The 13020-nt window shown below is 43.2% G+C and overlaps 1 protein-coding gene across 6 annotated transcripts in view; it reads left to right on the top strand.

Moving 5' to 3' along the window:
* Window positions 1-10396, top strand: part of PLS3 (plastin 3) — a 50396-nt gene extending 40000 nt beyond the window's left edge. For 5 of the 6 annotated variants that reach the window (XM_068204738.1, XM_068204739.1, XM_068204740.1 and 2 more), the window contains 12 exons: window positions 1023-1104; window positions 1771-1936; window positions 3052-3194; window positions 4402-4428; window positions 4541-4636; window positions 5149-5344; window positions 5992-6070; window positions 6237-6351; window positions 6470-6603; window positions 7433-7556; window positions 8151-8275; window positions 9096-10396. In XM_068204738.1, the coding sequence (XP_068060839.1) occupies window positions 1023-1104; window positions 1771-1936; window positions 3052-3194; window positions 4402-4428; window positions 4541-4636; window positions 5149-5344; window positions 5992-6070; window positions 6237-6351; window positions 6470-6603; window positions 7433-7556; window positions 8151-8275; window positions 9096-9228 (1420 nt within the window). In that variant the 3' untranslated portion in view covers window positions 9229-10396. The remainder of the gene's footprint in view (window positions 1-1022; window positions 1105-1770; window positions 1937-3051; window positions 3195-4401; window positions 4429-4540; window positions 4637-5148; window positions 5345-5991; window positions 6071-6236; window positions 6352-6469; window positions 6604-7432; window positions 7557-8150; window positions 8276-9095) is intronic. The other variant, XM_068204743.1, reaches the window with a different exon arrangement.
* Window positions 10397-13020: the final 2624 nt, after the last annotated feature.

Below are 13020 nucleotides of genomic sequence, written 5' to 3' on the forward strand. Positions count from 1 at the left end.
AGCAGGAGTTGTGCTGGTGCAAACTCAGCCTGGTGCTGGGTAGCTTGAGGAGGGGCACATGTGATAAATGGCCCATTCTCTTGGATGTTTAGGCAGACAGTGTTCTCTGTGGGAATGTTAGTGACCTTATTATGCATTAACCCAAAAATGGATTTTCTGGTAGTCTTCTTGTTCTTTTTTATAGCTGTACTAAGTAGGTTAGGTGGCTTATTCTGTTACATGCTGAGAACAGAAGGAATCCAGGGCTACTAAATACCAGCAACCTTCTGTGTATGAGATTTTTGTTGGTTTTATGAGTTAGGTTCTTTTGTTTTATTGTAAATGAATTAATATAGTGGAGAACTGGATCAACCTGGAATTTCAGGATCTCTGTATCAATACACAAAGTAAGTTTAAGTGAGTTACCTCTTCTCTTGAATAGCTTTTATTTTTTAGCTCATGATGCTTATTTTTAGTTTATTTATTTCCCAAGTTTTAAGAAATTCATGGCTTTAGGCAAAGACTGAGCTGAGTAGGAAGTAGTTCATACTGTAAAGTTTAAATTTGCCATTTTTTGTGTTGATTAAAAATTAATTGTGCTCACTTGCTCCCCACTGAGCTCTCCAAGTGTTTGTTCTTTTTTGGGGCAGATTTTCTTGCCAGCAGTAGTAAACCTTTACAATAGGAGGAAGTTTGTTGTCTTACTAGAATGTGCAGTGGATGTCAGCAGAGCAATGAGTCTTCACTAGTTCAGGGACTACTCTGTGAATAATTCATGTGCTCTTTTTGCTCCAGCAGCTGAGATCAGTAGTGGCTGGGAACATGTTTAAAGTTTCAGGCTTAGCTATTAGTTACAAATACATTCTTGATAATGTAAATATTAACTTCTGATTTATGCAATCTTGATTTTTACGGAAAAAAAATACACAAAAACAAGCAGGCTAGAGGAAATGTGCTGTGGTGAGTATTGTCACAGTGCATTGAGTTTTGTTTGGATTAAATACTAAATGTTGTTCAAATATCACTGGTTTTCCTCCTAACAGCAAAATGATCAATCTTTCTGTTCCTGACACAATTGATGAAAGAGCAATTAATAAGAAGAAACTCACACCATTCATAATTCAGGTATACAGCATTTCTGTATTTTATTTTCTGAAATTCATATTAATATAGAGTTAATTAATGTAGCATGTTGGCTCAAGGCATTATTGTGGAATGCTGGAAAGGAGCAAATTTTATAGCTTCTGTTTAATTATTAAATGCAGTTTTGTACCATGCATAATTGACAGTTCTGTGGGCATGGTTCAAAAATGCTGAATTAATGACACAATGGGTAAAGTGGCTGAAATGTTGTGCACACATGATATTGCTGTGGTGATTATGTACAGCACTGTCTTTTTTAAACAATGTGGTTATTGGTGTTGGCTGTGAATCATTTCATACTAGGGCAGGTTGTTTTTGTGAGGATTGCCTCTGTGTGTGTGTATGTGTGTAAATTAGCACTTCTCTAGCCTTATTCTTGTTGATGCCACTAGATGCAACTAACTCAGAGGCTGAAACTAAATACCAGAGGCTGAAATTAAACCCTGGTGCCTCGTTCAGTTCTTATTGATTCAGCCTGCTGCCACACAGCTCCTTTAAAACTTCAGCTGGAGAGTGGCTGGGAGTGTTTCCTCTGAGCCGCTGCTGTTGGAGCAAGGACAAGGGGGGAACCTCCACTCTGCTGGTGCTGGATGAAAGGGAAAGCAGCATCTCCCTGCACTGTGTCTGACTGGGCTCTGCTGTTTGCAGGAGAACCTGAACCTGGCCTTGAATTCTGCATCTGCCATCGGCTGCCATGTTGTCAATATTGGTGCGGAGGACTTGAGGGAAGGGAAGCCCCACCTGGTGCTTGGGCTCCTCTGGCAGGTTATTAAGATTGGCTTGTTTGCTGACATTGAGCTCAGCAGAAATGAAGGTAAGTGAAATCCTCAGTGATTACTTCTAAAGCATGAGCACAACATTGCTTGTGCTGTCAGCCCCAGCCCTGCCTCTGCCTCTTCGCTCCCTCCTCTCTGCTGGAAGAAGGATCATCAGGGCATGTGCCAAGCTGAATGTTCTCCAGGCTGTTTGTGGCTGTGCAGCAGGTTCATGCAGGTGGGCTGTGCCGTTCTGGTGATGTGTCTCAGCCTTGGAGAGCTGGCTGATCACCAGCCTGTAAGTCAAGATGCAGCTTGGCTTGAGCCTGGCAGTGAATGAGCACACTGCTTGGTGATGCCCTAGGCTGCTCCAGCTGCAGGCTCCTAATGGTGTTGGGATGTGCTAAAAGCTGCTTGGATCCTTTTAGGATTATAGACAACTGCATAGCTTTCTCAAAAAAAAAAAAAAAAAAAAAGGGCGGGGGGGGGGGGGGGGGGGGGCTTCAGCTCTGTGGTAGTTATTTGGTTCCAAAATCCTCCTTGCTACTGTCAGTGGATGGAGCAGCTTGAGCTCTCACTTTATCCTTGGTGGTGAGAGACTGATGCTGCAGATCTGTCCTTGTAGTCACTTGGTCCTGCATGACAGCCTCTAAAATTTAAACTTTTCAAATAATCTGAAGAGCTCTGATGTGCTATCAGAGCATCCAGATGGATGGAGAAGCTTCAGTGTCTTTTATTTAAGCTTCCCCATCATGAAGTGTTGACATTGTTTGGTTTAGATTGAAAATTCACGGCAGAGGAAGCACTGGCCAACTGAAAGGGTGCTTATCTTGGCTCCTTTGGGTTTTTTAATGGTGCTTATGAAACTGCTTGGAAGCATTTTTCATTGAGATAGAAGTACATTTGCATTTAGTTTCCTGCCATCAGCTTAAAAGACTGCAAGTAAAGTCCAGAGAATTTTGTTACACAAGAAAAGGAAAAATACTTTTTTACACGTATATTTCTAGATCATTTATACTCCTCTCTGTGTAACAACAAACTCAGGAAAACTCTGCTAATACCCAGAATATTTTGACATAATCAGTAGTTGGTATTGTACCCCCCTGAAATCTTGCTGCAGCTTGAATTCTGGCATGCAGGTTTGACTCTTCCCTCACAATAATTTTTCTTGTAGCACTGGCTGCCTTACTTCGTGATGGTGAAAATCTGGAGGACCTTATGAAACTATCCCCAGAAGAGCTGCTCCTAAGATGGGCCAACTTCCACCTGGAAAACGCAGGCTGGCACAAAATCAGTAACTTCAGCTCAGATATCAAGGTACCAAAGCTTTCCTGATTTGCAGTGCCTGGCAAAAGACTGGGAGCTGGACAGGGATGTGTTTGCATGTGTAAATGAGACCTTTCATCCTCAGGCAGGACCTTTCTTGACCCTAACATGTTGAGTAGTCTTACCGCGGGGCTTGAGTGTTATATTTGAAGTCCTGCAGGGCTGTTCTATCATGCCATGAGGGTGAGCCCAGTGTTGAACTGTCTGTTTCCTCCAGTGCTGCTGTTGTGTTTTAATCAGCTGTGAAACTGGTATTGCTTATATATTTTCAAATGTCCTTAGTCCATATTTTCATGGAGATAACAGAGGAAGATGCTTCACTGGAGAGTGAGACTTGCACATACTCTTGGCAGGTGATGGCATTTCATTTTAAATGTCATGGGCTGGTGAGAGGAAGGGAAACAAGACCTCTTATTCTTCACACTGGGTTTAGTAGGAATGGGAGTGGGGACTTCTAAAGCTGCTTTTCACATGGGAGTGGGGGCACTGATGAGAAATGGAGGATGGTGACTCTGGGTTAGTGTGGGACATCTGGACACTGGTCTCAGCAGTTTTCTGGAGCTTATTCATGTGGCCAGCAGTTTATAGTAGGAGAAAGAAGACTGAGATAGGAAAAAAAGTTTAACAGTTGAGATGTGTGACAATCATAGATCTGACCTGTTGTGTGCATAGTCGCTCGTATTTCCAACTTCAAAATTGCCTACAGTTTTGCTGATAGCTGTTGGCTTCTCTGGTGCATCCCCTAGGCTGCCATGATATGCTGAGGTCCTCCTTAGTGCTGAGGACTAAAAGGACATGTAGTTGATAAATAACCACTACAGCTCTTGGCTCCTCCTGGTTTGTGACCATCCCTGGCCTCTCTCCTCTAAGCCTTTCTAGCTAATGCGCAGGCACAGAAGAAAACGTTCAGATATCTTATAATCAGCTTTTTGCTTGGAATTTGTCTTCACTGAGCCATTTTCATCATTGCTGTGGCAGTATGAATGGCTGCCTTGGGGCATCTGGGGGCCATGAGTGTGAGCAGCATGGTGTCATTGCCTCCTCCAGCCACTGCAGAGGTGGCTGTGGCACCAGAGCTTGTAGCAAAGGCAGCTTTCAAACAGTCAAACCACATAATTGTCATCTTAAATATTTCTAACCTTTTCCCTTTGTTTCCTTTCCTGCTGCCTGGATTTCTACCACTGTGCTCTCTTTTAAGCTTACAGATTTTGGCAATTCAGTAAAGGTACATAAGCCAATTATGCACGGTGACTTGTTAAAAATGAGCTTGAAATGAATTGTTATGGTGTATTCACTGCTGTGCAGGAGGGCTGAATTTTCTTTTTCATTCATTTCAGGATTCCAGAGCCTATTTCCACCTCCTCAATCAAATTGCACCCAAAGGGCAGAAAGAAGGAGAGCCTCAGATTGATATTAACATGTCAGGTTTCAATGTAAGTATTCAGGCTGTCGTGTCCTCATCCTGTGGGATCATGAGCTCCCTGTACCCTATCATTGCCCCATGACATCTGGGTAACCTGGTATCTTAATTTCTAGAATGTGTACAGTGTCAGTGGCCATGTGCGCACCTCAGGTGTGTGCTCAATGAGTGCTTGCTGCCAGCCTGGTCACTACCCTCCAATTAACAGAGATGACTGAGAAATCCTTTGTGGGCTTGCTCCATTCGGGAGCATATTGACTTCTTTTGAACCACTAAGTTCCAAAAGCATTAAAATTTGACAGCATGTGAGCTTGGAAAGCACCATGCTAAGAAAAATAGCAAGACAAGCCATGAGAATGGCACAGCTGCAGGGGTTGGTGCGTGTGCCTCATCCCTTCACTCAGTGACTGATGCCAAATGTGGACTTGTGACATTGCTCCAGATAGTGGTCAGGAGCTTCCCATGTGCTTTGTAGTGTAGCCCAGTCTGTTCCATGACAGCTCTTGTCCATTGCATCCCTGTCAGGAGAAGGATGACTTGCGCAGGGCAGAGTACATGCTGCAGCAGGCAGATCGGCTCGGCTGCCGGCAGTTCGTCACACCGGCTGACGTGGTCAGTGGCAACCCCAAACTAAACCTGGCCTTCGTTGCCAACCTGTTCAACAAGTACCCAGCACTTACCAAGCCTGAAAACCAGGACATCGACTGGACCCTTTTGGAAGGTGATGGCCGTTATCAGTCACAAAATAAGCAGGAGGGGTCTATCTAAAGTAAACAGTTGTGTCATTGGAGGCTGTGCCCTGCAGAGGTATCTCCGTTGAAGTAACACCTGTGATTTGAGGCTTCAGTGCTGCAGTGGTTGTTTACTCATTTGGGGCAGATAGAAGGGCACTTGGCAGCCTGTTCAGCTGCTCTGACCCTGTTGTGGAGCCTGAACCTGTAGGCACTCTGCCAGCACCCCATCACTCACCATGCCGGGGAATTTGGTTTTGCCATATCCTGTGATGGGCAAGAAAACCTCAGAAATGCAGTGAGATGTTCATGGGAGCACTAATTATTGGCACAACTGGGACTGAGCTGTGACAGCAGTTAGCTAACACCCACGTGAAAGATCTTTCTGCTCCTTTTTCTTGCAGAAAGTACAAAAGGCTCTTCTGAAGCCTGGGGAAATCAAAATGACATCCAAGACTAGATAGCAGGGTCACCCTCTTCCTTTGAAAAAAATTATAGTAGGAAAAAAAATACTCTTTTTCTGCCTGAAACCTCCTGGTGAGCTCTGCTGCTCAAAGCTCCCTGCTTTGCAAGGTGGAAATCCCTGCTCAGCTTTGAGCTTGCAGAATTTGCAATGAACCTGTTTTCCATCATGTAGGAGAGACGCGCGAGGAACGGACATTCCGCAACTGGATGAACTCCCTGGGTGTGAGCCCCCACGTAAATCACCTCTATGGGTAAGCTTTAGGCTCTTGGGAGACCCAGCTGGTTTTTTTTTTTCTTTTTATTGTTGTTGTTGAAATTGCAAACACCTGTAAAGAATAGTAATTATTCATGATGTGACAAAGTCAGAGTGCACCCAAATCTCGAAACATTAGACTTAATCTGTGTTTTCTGCTTTAGTGATCTCCAGGATGCACTGGTAATACTACAATTATATGAAAAGATCAAAGTTCCTGTCGACTGGAATAAGGTTAACAAGCCTCCCTACCCTAAACTTGGAGCAAATATGAAAAAGGTAAACATGTCAAAAGACTTTAAAGGAAGCCATGGACACTAAAATTCCTGTTAGAGGCTTCCAGTCAATTGAGTGTGTTTGTGAGTGATTTTTCTGCTTAAACTCTTGTCCTGTGTAGCTGGAAAACTGTAACTATGCTGTAGACTTGGGAAAGCATCCAGCTAAATTCTCCCTGGTTGGCATCGGAGGGCAAGATCTGAATGATGGAAACCCAACGCTGACACTGGCCTTGGTCTGGCAGTTGATGAGAAGGTAGGACCCCTCTCAAACATGTGAGTCTTGTGAATGGATTACAGAATTTGGGGAGTTTCTTCCATGAGAGCGTTGCAGTACCTGGAACAGGTCACACAGAATGATTGTAAAACCTCTGTCCTTTGGGGAGTGTCTGAGATACACCTGGACAAAACTCTGATAGATCTGCACATGAGAGGCTGGAGCAGACACCTATGGACAGCCTGTTGGTGGACCTGTGACAAGTCACCTGCTCAAGTCTGGTCCACAAGCAGAAACCCTGAGCAGTAACATTACACAACTTTTATGTTGTGATTTTTAATTGGAAATTGAGAGGTAAATGTTCTGGGGCTGGTTTATAGACCTCTTTTGCATTGGAATGGGGGAAAGAAGAAACTTAGTAACAGATAAAATTGATCTTCCTGTTACCTAGTTCTGAAGACTTGTAAAATATGCAAATATATGTCTGGAGAAAAGATGTGTGGTAGATCCTAATTTGACATTACAGGTCTGAATGCCAACTCCTGAGGTAAACCTTTAGGTTTATGTGTTCCCCCTATGGAGCAAATGCTCAATGGTAAAACAGTTTAACAAGTGTCCTGAGCCCAGGCAATCTTTTGACCTCCTATTAAAGGACATGAAAGGCTAGAAAGACTAATGCTTTAACAAAAATCACACTTCAGATAAGATACATGGTTCTTTCTTTTTGCTAAAGGAGTTTTAAAAAAACCCCAAACTCAGAGCTGAGACTATGTAAAGACTTTCCAAGCTGCCATGGCTCATGTTGCATCCTGGCTGCATGGCTTTGTCCTGGCCTGTGCCTAATCTTGTTCTCTCTGCTGGTTCTCAGGTACACACTGAATGTCCTCGAGGACCTGGGTGATGGTCAGAAAGCCAACGATGACATTATAGTCAGCTGGGTAAACCAGACCCTGAAAGAAGCTGGCAAGTCCACCTCCATCCAGAACTTCAAGGTACAGGTTCCCTTCTTGCCTGCAAAAGGAGACAAGTGCCCAAATTTTTTTTTCTCGGCTGGAGGAACAGCTGGGGCTTCTTAGAAAGGAGTTTAAACAGGACAGGATTCAGACTGTGCTGGGAACAGTGTGGCTTCAGGCTACAAGAGAGGAGAATGTTTAGGGCTGCCCATAGTGGGGAATAGTGGCGATGCAGGGGGTGATCAGGATCTGGGGCAGAGATGGGAGGTGAGATGCTGGCAAGCAAAGGGGCTGGAGCTGGTGTGCATTTGGAGGTGAGCATTGTGCCTTGGGCTGTGCTCAACATGGCAGAGCTGCTGCCTGCCTGTCTGCACAATGGTTACTTCTTTGGATTTCCAGAGCACTTGCAGTAAATTGGAGTAATAGTATTGTATTATCACCAAAGCTGAAGCAGCAGTTTGGTTTTCCCTCTGGTCCACCTGGGAATAGTCACTTACACTGCTGCTTTGAAAAGGCTCGTTTGAAACTTCTTTGGTTGCATGTTGCAGAGCAGCTGAATTGAGGTGAGAATTATGCTTTAAGAATTATGAGAATAAGAGAATTATGCTTCTTCTCTGTCCCTGTATTCTCTAGGACAAGACTATCAGCACAAGCTTGGCAGTTGTGGATTTAATCGATGCCATCCAGCCTGGTTGTATCAACTATGACCTAGTAAAGACTGGTCACCTGTCGGAAGATGACAAGCAAAATAATGCTAAGTACGTTTGCTCTCTCAAAAGCTGTTTTGCATTGAAAGGGTGCACATTCAGTGTAGTGGTCTCAAGCTGCAGTGTTTTGACCAGTTTATTGCTGTGGTTTTCAGTCTCTTTTAGCACAGTACTTTTTACACAGGCAGCACTTAGTGAAATCGAGTTGCTGTCCTTGCCTGTGACACTGGAGGGAGCAGTTGGCTGAACTCTGGCTCGCTGAGAGAAATGCAGAACAGCCCAGCAGTTCTTGACAGTGATACTCTTATTTCTTACCTGTCTGTTCAGGCATTTAAAGTGTTCAGGCATTTGTGTGTGGCTCAGAGTTTTGAAATTGAACCCTTGTATGTCTTCTGTCTTGTTGAATCATCACAGATTGTCAAGTTTAAAGTATGCATATTAAAACATGCCTTTGAAATGTGTGTTCTGTGACTGTTCTGCAGTGGCAGAATGACAGCAAAATTTCTGGTAGATGATAGTCTCACTTTGTTATTTATAAGGAGCAAACAGAAAAGGAAGCATTACATGATTAATCCTTCATTATATTGCTATTAGCCCTAACAAATACTAATTAAGATTCCTTAACTGTCAGTAAAGTGGACTTGACATTCAAAGGTCAATTTGCACATTAAAAACACTTTACTGTGGAAAAGGAAAGCAGCAAAAAATGAGAAAAACTTGTCAAACAAAAGGATGTGGTGTAATTAAATTTTTCCACATCTTGAATCTTAATAAAGAATAGGTGAGATTGTGTTGCATGGGGCAGGATTTGACTTGCCATTTACTGGTAGCAGTCTTGGAGCTGACCACCTTATCTTTCCATGGTGAATAGGTATGCTGTGTCCATGGCAAGAAGAATTGGTGCCAGAGTTTATGCTCTTCCAGAGGATCTTGTGGAGGTGAAGCCAAAGATGGTCATGACCGTGTTTGCCTGCTTGATGGGCAGAGGAATGAAGCGAGTATAAAAGGGATGATCCATGTAAAGAAAAAACCAAAATGCAACAAAAACCCAACCTGCCACCTGGGTGCATGAGTAGCAGATCGGCTGTGACCACGTTGAAATGCTGTTGGCCTTGGAACTGTTGAAGTTCAAAGGACTTTGTTTTGCTTTGCAAGACAAATTTATCAAAATTCTCAGGGGGAGGAGTTATAACCAACAGGCGTACTCTTTTCCCAAAGGAAAGTTTAACTTATCAAGAGCTCACAGAAATGCATTCATAGCAGACCTGCATCTTGCAATATTGCTCTGGACCTGTTTTCACTCCATTATTTCTCAGATGCTTGACATGTGGTTTTATACCCTTGAGGGCTATAAGGTGGTTGGTATAAGTTGTAATGGAAACAAATCTAATTTCTGTCTGCAGTCCACTTTAATTTCTGTCATACAGTCCAAGCATATTTTAGGTTTGACCACATCCTTAATTTTGCAAATAAATCTACAGTACAAGTTGGGACCTGCAGGCCAGCTCACAATGCTAAATGAGAAATGTGTAATTAGGAAGATGTACTTCCTCTGGTATTCTTTGTACATGGTGCTTTTTTGTACATCTAACTATTTTGATTACCTTACAAATAAAGCATGGCAGTTTTTTCTCTTGCTGCTTATAAAAAGGGGTTTTTTTTTGTTTGTTTGTTTGTTTTTTAAGGTTATATTACATATGATAATACCACCATCCTTGGACCTCTTGCAGTAACATGATCACGTTGCTTATGGCATGGTTACACCTGAGAATGGAAGTGAATGCATTTTTGTATGCATCTTGGTTCAGTTCTGTGCACCTAGAAAATAATTTTTACAGAAATTTGCATGAAAACTATAACTTTTTTATTTAAAATGCTGTTCGATACAAAACCATACTACGTTGTGGACAGGTTTTGTGCAGGGAAGAGGCAAATGGTATTAACAGCAGGGTTCAATAAAGTGAACAGCAAATGTGCTGGAATATATTTTTAGAGATAAATGGAAGGAAGCATTGTCGCCAAAGAAGGAAGATGCTGTATCCATAGGATTTCATATTCTCTTGCTTTGGCAAGCTGTTTGCTATATTTTGAGATCATATTGCTATTCCAAGCTATTCAAAGTGATGTAATATGGTGGCAAAGCATCAGTTGAAATAAAAACATTTAAATACATGCTTCTCTCCTTATTTGCACTGACCCAGCATGGCAGCCTGTGTTCAGTTGCAGCTGGTGCTTCTGGGCTGCAGTGCCACACACAATCTCTTTATCTTTTCTGGCCTGATGTAAATCTGATGCTAGGACTGGTCCTTCAGAGCATGGTGAGGGGTTGGTGCTGCTGGCAGCGCAGCAGGGAAAGGTCCCTTAAAAGCAAAGTTTGTTTGAAGCAGCAGCTTCTGTGTTGTTGTGCCTTGGAGGCTTCAGAGGTTAACATTTGTATGAGGGCTAATTGAGTGAGAGGGAATTAATTTTCCTGTGTGTAGGAGATGAAAAAAGGGCAGGTGAAAGGGAGGAATTTGACAGGGAACAGAAGCGGGGCTGGGGCACCTGGGAGGAGATGAGCAGGAGCCCTGCCATCTGCAGGGGTGAGTACACGGGCTGTGGTGGCACCGGCTGGGAGTGCTCCCTGCTCTGGGTGTGCAGTGTCAGCAAACCACCCCAGTGATTCCCTGCATGAAGCCTTGTGCAGAGCTGGCTGGGAACTTTCCACTGGTACAGTTTTTTCACAAGAAAAGTATGTTAACAAAGCTTCCCACAGGAAATAACATGTTTTCACTCCAGATGGAGCGATATACCCTGAGTAGAGCCACAGCCATCCCACTGAAACTGTGTTCTGGTGATTTATGGCACTTGCTGGGGGTGTGGTGTGATTAAAGTCAGAATTCTTGGACTTTGGAAGTGGCCATGTACATCTGTACTGTCTTGCTTCTTTTGCCTCCTGGTACCAGGTTAAAGGGGGAGAAATGGGTACTTTGACAACTGTAGAATGGGAAAGCATCTCCTTGTGCTGGATGTATTTAAGAAAGAAAAGTTTGGAGTCCAAGCAAAGCAGATCTCTCACACTGAAGGTCCAGTGCAGGGCAACCAGGACAAACCCAGTACTTTTCCTCCAGTAAACACTCTTAACAAGCAGGTTTTCAAATAGTTTGTTTTGTTAAACACACCAAAAATTTTCAACAGGAGATGTAAGCTTTAGCACATTTACTTCTTCGTGCAACTCTTGCTCTTTAATATTAAATGATTTTTTCGTATTTATACTTTGTTTTGCTTCTTCAATTACATGCTTTTTGTTTCCAAGGTTTTTTAGCAGTGTCACCTTTGTTCATATTGAATTTTTTTTAAACAGTTGGACTTGCTGCTGCCATTGTGGGTGCATGTTGTTCTTACCCTTCATCTTAAGGTCCTCTTCAAATGTCTTTGCCAGCCCAGACTACCTCCTCAGGGTCTGTGTTTTCTGAACTTCTTCTTGTATTCCTTGCAAGTTTCATTTTTTGTGGATTAAAAATGTAGCCGCATAGTCTCCCTGAGCATACTGTGTATAACTTGTTAAATATTTCTATGACTTCTTATCATAGCACAGAGGAAGTAATTTAGTTGTGTTCCTGTTACTGTTTAATGAGGTGGTGGTGTAAAAGTGGAAGGAATATTTTTTCAAAGTGTTCAGAGAAGGCAAGGTTCTTGTCTGTATAAATTTTTCACCAGTTTGTATTATTCAATGGAAAAAATCAAATCCTTTAGGGACTTAAGAAATTGCTGAGGTGGACTTCGCTTGCTTTTTTGCTTCTGCCTTTTTCTATTGCAGCTTGATAGAGAGTAATGCAAAAGCAAGAAATCAGCTGGAGTATTTTTCCACCGCTTCTCAAAGTATGTGAAGCTGAGAAAAGTGAAGATGATGAAACAACTAAAACAATGTAAGCAAAAATTTATTGCATTGACTGTTAAATGCTTTGCACAAGCCTAATCACAAATATAATGAGGATGCAGCGTGTGTGGTTTTGTTGTGGAGCCCCACTTTGTCCCTTCCCTGGTGTAACAGCAAAGGTTGGTCCTGCTCTGCACTCCATGGCAGGTTTCCCATGTCAAATTGTGCTGGTTTGTGTGTTTTCAGCCCTAAACAAGGGTTTATTTCTCTCTTACCTCTTACCAGCTTGGGATAATTCCTCTAAGGACAGGGACAAATGTGGTGTGTCTGGCACACATTCCTTTGCTTCCTTCTGTGAGCACCCAGTAAACATTGGATAAGAGCTTTTAATATACCTGCACAAATGGAAAATTCCATTTGGGAGGACAGAGAAGGCTGATCTGTGTCTCCCAGCAGTTGAAGGGAGGCAGACTGGGGATATGGCACTGGAATTGTGCTGGGACAGAGCTCTTTGACTGCGTGCAGGGAGATAGACACAACTTGTACAGACCGTCCTTGAGACAAATGCCCTGCTTGCAGGGGTACATACAGAGCCACATTAGCTGAGGTTCAGTGCTGTGAGGAACAGCTGAGTGATAAAATGTTTTACATGGTGGTGTTTTTGGCCACACCTCCAATACTGTCTTGCATTCTAAGAGCAGAGATGCCCATGTGCCTGCTGTGGGAAGGTACCACGTGCTCACAGCAATACTGATGGGCTGGGCCTTTTCTAAGGGCTCCAGATGTCCTGGAGCACGTGCAATTTATTCCTATTTCAGCAGTACTCACAGTATGCCCAGTATGGGCTGGGCACAGGAAGGCAACCCCCCCAGGGAGGTCACACCTGGCTGTGGTCAGATGGGAAATGGGAAGGACAGAGGAGAACATGCTTCCCAGC

The sequence above is a fragment of the Anomalospiza imberbis genome, chromosome 14 (assembly GCF_031753505.1).
Source record: "Anomalospiza imberbis isolate Cuckoo-Finch-1a 21T00152 chromosome 14, ASM3175350v1, whole genome shotgun sequence".
Lineage (NCBI taxonomy): Eukaryota > Metazoa > Chordata > Aves > Passeriformes > Viduidae > Anomalospiza > Anomalospiza imberbis.